At 30.6% G+C, this 7,500-nt stretch overlaps 2 protein-coding genes across 3 annotated transcripts in view; one reads left to right on the plus strand and one right to left on the minus strand.

Moving 5' to 3' along the window:
- The window catches only part of LOC133630282 (zinc finger E-box-binding homeobox 1-like), a 280,408-nt gene that overhangs the window by 219,368 nt on the left and 53,540 nt on the right, over positions 1–7,500 (minus strand). The window lies entirely within an intron of this gene.
- Positions 1–7,500, plus strand: part of LOC133630521 (procollagen C-endopeptidase enhancer 2-like) — a 33,712-nt gene that overhangs the window by 11,718 nt on the left and 14,494 nt on the right. For both annotated transcript variants that reach the window (XM_062022134.1, XM_062022135.1), the window contains exon 4: positions 1,027–1,151. In XM_062022134.1, the coding sequence (XP_061878118.1) occupies positions 1,027–1,151 (125 nt within the window). The remainder of the gene's footprint in view (positions 1–1,026; positions 1,152–7,500) is intronic.

Genomic DNA, 7,500 nt, shown 5'->3' on the forward strand with positions numbered 1-7,500 from the left:
GCTGATGTGGCTTTTTGATGCAGTGCCGCCTGAGGGATAATATAACAAAATATTCCAGTTTATATGTGAAATATCTTGTCTTTGCAGTCTATTCAATCGAATATAAGTTGAAAAGAATTTGTTGTAGTCTCTTTTTATTTAGAAGTGTGAGTAGATCACATAAAAAGTCACGTTGCTGGGATAGGTTCAAGCCCCCTCCTGTGTTCCCTGGGCAGGAAAAGTTGCACCATAAAGTTGCCCAGCCCGCATGATAACTTGGCTTTTTTTTTTTTTTTTTTCCGCAAAGGGCTTTTTTGCTGCACACGTCCCAAAATTCTATTTAAAAAAAAAAAAGTTGTTCTCAGTTGAACTTTTGTTGTCTCCGACGTTCTGCAGCAGCCAACTAGTGGAGGCCACAAACACGTTGACGTTGAAGTTGTCCTGTTTGTCAACATGTCTCGCTCACATGGGACATTTCTTCATAAACCCCCCCCCCTCTCACACACACACACACACACACACGTAGACTTTTCCTCTCCGCGGGGTCGCAACGTCTCCAAGAGGAATTTTAATGGCTGGTTGGTCAGCTGGCCTGGTTCTAACACACAGAGTCCCTGCAGACTTCCCCCAGAAAAACCCTCACGGGACTCGATTAGTCTTTCTCCACGTTGTCAACCTTCCCCGGATATCAACAATATCTGCACTCTATCGCATCTTTTTAAGCGGAGTCTACTTTATGTCTGGCCTCAGTTCAGCATTGAAATAATTGTAGAGTCAGAATGGAAAATTAGAGCGGACGCACCGGTGGAATGTTTGCTCGCCCAAACCAAAACAACCCTTATCTACCCCGCAATGGACACACCCCAGTGAGACCAGCACAGCGAAAGACACTGTGGAAACTCCCTGACACCTGGGATGTGGACCACCACGCGGAGCAGCTTCAGACCGTTACGAGTCTGGAGTCTTTGCGTGCCATGACGTATAGTTAAGGTTTTTTTTCCTGGTCTCAGACTGTTGACAGTCGCACACGTTCTTTCTCCCCCACAGGTGAGCTGTACTGTGGTGGCAGACTGGACAAACCTTCCGGAACTTTCAAAACCCCCAACTGGCCAGAAAGGGACTACCCAGCCGGCGTGACCTGCTCCTGGCACATCGTGGCACCAAAGAACCAGGTTACTTGTTTTTTAATCCGTAGATTTTTTTTTTTTATATAATTCACGCTATTTTTTACACTGATTGCTGAAAATCAGTACTGCCAGTTGTTTTTACAGTGTATTACTGTAAATGGAAAAACGCTAACAATTGTATTCTTACAGTAAAATTCTGCCAACTGAGCTGCCAGTATTTTACTGTGAAATGTACTGACTTTAGCGTACACCGTAAAAGAAATCTGTAGATTTCAAAGTAAAACGCCGGCAGCTAAGTTGCGAGAATTTTACTGTAAAATTTTGGCGAATTTCTGGCAGTTTTTCTTTTTACCAAAAAAATCTGACTTTTTGACCGTACACTGTAAAATAAAATCTGTAGATTTTACAGTAAAACAGGCAGCTAAGTCGCCAAAATGTTACTGTAAAAGTCGGTGTTTTTTACAAAAAATATTGAAAATCAGTACTACCTTTTTTTTTTTACAGCCAAATCTTGGCGACTTTCTGCCCGTGCACTGTAAAATAAAATCTGTAGATTTTACAGTAAAAAACAAAAACTGGCAGCTAAATCACCAGAATTTTACTTTAAAATTCAGTGTTTTTTATACACAAAATTATTGAAAATCAGTACCACCTTTTTTTTTTTTACAGTAAAATTTTGGCGACTTTTTGACTGTGCACTGTAAAATAAAATCTGTATATTTTACAATAAAAAACAAAAACTGGCAGCTAAATCACCAGAATTTTACTGTAAAATTCCGTGTTTTTTATACACAAAATTATTGAAAATCAGTACCACCTTTTTTTTTTTACAGTCAAATTTTGGCGACTTTCTGCCCGTGCACTGTAAAATAAAATCTGTATATTTTACAGTAAAAAACAAAAACGGGCAGCTAAATCACCAGAATTTTACTGTAAAATTCAGTGTTTTTTATACACAAAATTATTGAAAATCAGTACCACCTTTTTTTTTTACAGTAAAATTTTGGCGACTTTCTGCCCGTGCACTGTAAAATAAAATCTGTAGATTTTACAGTAAAAAAACAAAAACTGGCAGCTAAATCACCAGAATTTTACTGTAAAATTCAGTGTTTTTTATACACAAAATTATTGAAAATCAGTACCACCTTTTTTTTTTTACAGTAAAATTTTGGCGACTTTCTGCCCGTGCACTGTAAAATAAAATCTGTAGATTTTACAGTAAAAAACAAAAACGGGCAGCTAAATCACCAGAATTTTACTGTAAAATTCAGTGTTTTTTATACACAAAATTGTTGAAAATCAGAACCACCTTTTTTTTTTACAGTAAAATGTTGGCGACTTTTTGACCGTGCACTGTAAAATCAAATCTGTATATTTTACAGTAAAAAAACAAAAACTGGCAGCTAAATCACCAGAATTTTACTGTAAAATTCAGTGTTTTTTATACACAAAATTGTTGAAAATCAGTACCACCTTTTTTTTTTTACAGTAAAATTTTGGCGACTTTCTGCCCGTGCACTGTAAAATAAAATCTGTATATTTTACAGTAAAAAACAAAAACGGGCAGCTAAATCACCAGAATTTTACTGTAAAATTCAGTGTTTTTTATACACAAAATTATTGAAAATCAGTACCACCTTTTTTTTTACAGTAAAATGTTGGCGACTTTCTGCCCGTGCACTGTAAAATAAAATCTGTAGATTTTACAGTAAAAAAAACAAAAACTGGCAGCTAAATCACCAGAATTTTACTGTAAAATTCCGTGTTTTTTATACACAAAATTATTGAAAATCAGTACCACCTTTTTTTTTTACAGTAAAATTTTGGCGACTTTCTGCCCGTGCACTGTAAAATAAAATCTGTAGATTTTACAGTAAAAAACAAAAACGGGCAGCTAAATCACCAGAATTTTACTGTAAAATTCAGTGTTTTTTATACACAAAATTATTGAAAATCAGTACCACCTTTTTTTTTTTACAGTAAAATTTTGGCGACTTTCTGCCCGTGCACTGTAAAATAAAATCTGTAGATTTTACAGTAAAAAACAAAAACGGGCAGCTAAATCACCAGAATTTTACTGTAAAATTCAGTGTTTTTTATACACAAAATTATTGAAAATCAGTACCACCTTTTTTTTTTTACAGTAAAATTTTGGCGACTTTCTGCCCGTGCACTGTAAAATAAAATCTGTAGATTTTACAGTAAAAAAACAAAAACTGGCAGCTAAATCACCAGAATTTTACTGTAAAATTCAGTGTTTTTTATACACAAAATTATTGAAAATCAGTACCACCTTTTTTTTTTTACAGTAACATTTTGGCGACTTTCTGCCCGTGCACTGTAAAATAAAATCTGTATTTTTTACAGTAAAAAACAAAAACTGGCAGCTAAATCACCAGAATTTTACTGTAAAATTCCGTGTTTTTTATACACAAAATTATTGAAAATCAGTACCACCTTTTTTTTTTTACAGTAAAATTTTGGCGACTTTTTGACCGTGCACTGTAAAATCAAATCTGTAGATTTTACAGTAAAAAAACAAAAACTGGCAGCTAAATCACCAGAATTTTACTGTAAAATTCCGTGTTTTTTATACACAAAATTATTGAAAATCAGTATCACCTTTTTTTTTTTTACAGTAAAATTTTTGGCAGCTAAGTCACCAGAATTTTCCCCGGAAATGAATTTTTTTTCACATCGAATTACTGTAAATTGAAATGTACTACCAATGTTATTTTTACAGTAAAATCTGCCAGTTTTTACAGTAAAATATACTGACTTTTTAACATGCATTGTAAAAACAATCTGTAGATTTTACAGTAAAAAAAACTGTTAGCTAAGTCGCTATAATTTTACCCTGAAATGTAGTTTTTTCATTTCACCAAATTACTGTAAATTAAAATGTACTACCATTGTTATTTTTACAGTAAAATGTACTGACTTTTTTTTAACATACATTCTAAAAAAAAAATCTGTAGATTTTATAGTAAAAAAACTGTTAGCTAAGTCGCCAGAATTTAGTAGTAGTTTTTTTTTTACACTGAATTACTGTAAATTGAAATGTACTACCATTGTTATTTTTACAGTAAAATTCCGCCAGTAAAATGTACAGAATTTTTTAAACATACACTATAAAAAAAAATCAGTAGATTTTACCTACAGTAAAAAACTGGCAGCTAAGTCACCAGAATTTTCCCCGGAAATGAATTTTTTTTCACACCGAATTACTGTAAATTGAAATGTACTACCAATGTTAATTTTACAGTAAAATCTGCCAGTTTTTACTGTAAAATATACTGACTTTTTAACATGCGTTGCAAAAACAATCTGTAGATTTTACAGTCAAAAAAACTGTTAGCTAAGTCGCTATAATTTTACCCTGAAATGTAGTTTTTTCATTTCACCAAATTACTGTAAATTAAAATGTACTACCATTGTTATTTTTACAGTAAAATGTACTGACTTTTTTTTAACATACATTCTAAAAATTTTATAGTAAAAAAACTGTTAGCTAAATCACCAGAATTTAGTAGTAGGTTTTTTTTACACTGAATTACTGTAAATTGAAATGTACTACCATTGTTATTTTTACAGTAAAATTCCGCCAGTAAAATGTACTGAATTTTTTAAACATACACTATAAAAAAAATCAGTAGATTTTACAGTAAAAAACTGGCAGCTAAGTCACCAGAATTTTCCCCGGAAATGATTTTTTTTCCACACCGAATTACTGTAAATTGAAATGTACTACCAATGTTATTTTTACAGTAAAATCTGCCAGTTTTTACTTTAAAATACACTGACTTTTTAACATGCATTGCAAAAACAATCTGTAGATTTTACAGTCAAAAAAACTGTTAGCTAAGTCGCCAGAATTTAGTAGTAGTTGTTTTTTTACACAGAATTACTGTAAATTGAAATGTACTACCATTGTTATTTTTACAGTAAAATGTACTGACTTTTTTTCAACATACATTCTAAAAAAAAAAAATCTGTAGATTTTATAGTAAAAAACTGTTAGCTAAGTCGCCAGAATTTAGTAGTAGTTTTTTTTTTTTTACACAGAATTACTGTAAATTGAAATGTACTACCATTGTTATTTTTACAGTAAAATTCTGCCAGTAAAATGTACTGAATTTTTTAAACATACACTATAAAAAAAATCCGTAGATTTTACCTACAGTAAAAAACTGGCAGCTAAGTCACCAGAATTTTCCCCGGAAATGATTTTTTTTCCACACCGAATTACTGTAAATTGAAATGTACTACCAATGTTATTTTTACAGTAAAATCTGCCCGTTTTTACTGTAAAATATACTGACTTTTTAACATGCGTTGTAAAAACAATCTGTAGATTTTACAGTCAAAAAAACTGTTAGCTAAGTCGCTATAATTTTACCCTGAAATGTAGTTTTTTCATTTCACCAAATTACTGTAAATTAAAATGTACTACCATTGTTATTTTTACAGTAAAATGTACTGACTTTTTTTTAACATACATTCTAAAAAAAAAAAATCTGTAGATTTCATAGTAAAAAACTGTTAGCTAAGTCGCCAGAATTTAGTAGTAGTTTTTTTTTTACACAGAATTACTGTAAATTGAAATGTACTACCATTGTTATTTTTACAGTAAAATGTACTGACTTTTTTTTAACATACATTCTAAAAAAAAAAAATCTGTAGATTTCATAGTAAAAAACTGTTAGCTAAGTCGCCAGAATTTAGTAGTAGTTTTTTTTTTACACAGAATTACTGTAAATTGAAATGTACTACCAAAGTTATTTTTACAGTAAAATTCCGCCAGTAAAATGTACTGAATTTTTTAAACATACATTATAAAAAAATCAGTAGATTTTACCTACAGTAAAAAACTGGCAGCTAAGTCACCAGAATTTTCCCCGGAAATGAATTTTTTTTCACATCGAATTACTGCAAATTGAAATGTACTACCAATGTTATTTTTACAGTAAAATCTGCCAGTTTTTACTGTAAAATATACTGACTTTTTAACATGCATTGCAAAAACAATCTGTAGATTTTACAGTCAAAAAAACTGTTAGCTAAGTCGCTATAATTTTACCCTGAAATGTAGTTTTTTTATTTCACCAAATTACTGTAAATTAAAATTTACTACCATTGTTATTTTTACAGTAAAATGTACTGACTTTTTTTTAACATAAATTCTAAAAAAATTAATCTGTAGATTTTATAGTAAAAAACTGTTAGCTAAGTCGCCAGAATTTAGTAGTAGTTTTTTTTTTTTACACAGAATTACTGTAAATTAAAATGTACTACCATTGTTATTTTTACAGTAAAATTCTGCCAGTAAAATGTACTGAATTTTTTAAACATACACTATAAAAAAAATCAGTAGATTTTACCTACAGTAAAAAACCGGCAGCTAAGTCACCAGAATTTTCCCCGGAAATGATTTTTTTCCACACCGAATTACTGTAAATTGAAATGTACTACCAATGTTATTTTTACAGTAAAATCTGCCCGTTTTTACTGTAAAATACACTGATTTTTTAACATGCATTGCAAAAACAATCTGTAGATTTTACAGTCAAAAAAACTGTGAGCTAAGTCGCTATAATTTCACCCTGAAATGTAGTTTTTTCATTTCACCAAATTACTGTAAATTAAAATGTACTACCATTGTTATTTTTACAGTAATAATGTACTGACTTTTTTTTAACATACATTCTAAAAAAAAAAAATCTGTAGATTTTATGGTAAAAAAAACTGTTAGCTAAGTCGCCAGAATTTAGTAGGTTTTTTTTACACAGAATTACTGTAAATTGAAATGTACTACCATTGTTATTTTTACAGTAAAATTCTGCCAGTAAAATGTACTGAATTTTTTAAACATACACTATAAAAAAAATCAGTAGATTTTACCTACAGTAAAAAACTGGCAGCTAAGTCACCAGAATTTTCCCCGGAAATGATTTTTTTCCCACACCGAATTACTGTAAATTGAAATGTACTACCAATGTTATTTTTACAGTAAAATCTGCCCGTTTTTACTGTAAAATACACTGACTTTTTAACATGCGTTGTAAAAACAATCTGTAGATTTCACAGTAAAAAAAACTGTTAGCTAAGTCGCTATAATTTTACCCTGAAATGTAGTTTTTTCATTTCACCAAATTACTGTAAATTAAAATGTACTACCATTGTTATTTTTACAGTAAAATGTACTGACTTTTTTTTAACATACATTCTAAAAAAAAAAAATCTGTAGATTTTATGGTAAAAAACTGTTAGCTAAGTCGCCAGAATTTAGTAGTAGTTTTTTTTTTTTTACACAGAATTACTGTAAATTGAAATGTACTACCATTGTTATTTTTACAGTAAAATTCTGCCAGTAAAATGTACTGAATTTTTTAAA

Source organism: Entelurus aequoreus, linkage group LG15 (assembly GCF_033978785.1).
Source record: "Entelurus aequoreus isolate RoL-2023_Sb linkage group LG15, RoL_Eaeq_v1.1, whole genome shotgun sequence".
In the NCBI taxonomy this organism is placed as follows: Eukaryota; Metazoa; Chordata; class Actinopteri; order Syngnathiformes; family Syngnathidae; genus Entelurus; species Entelurus aequoreus.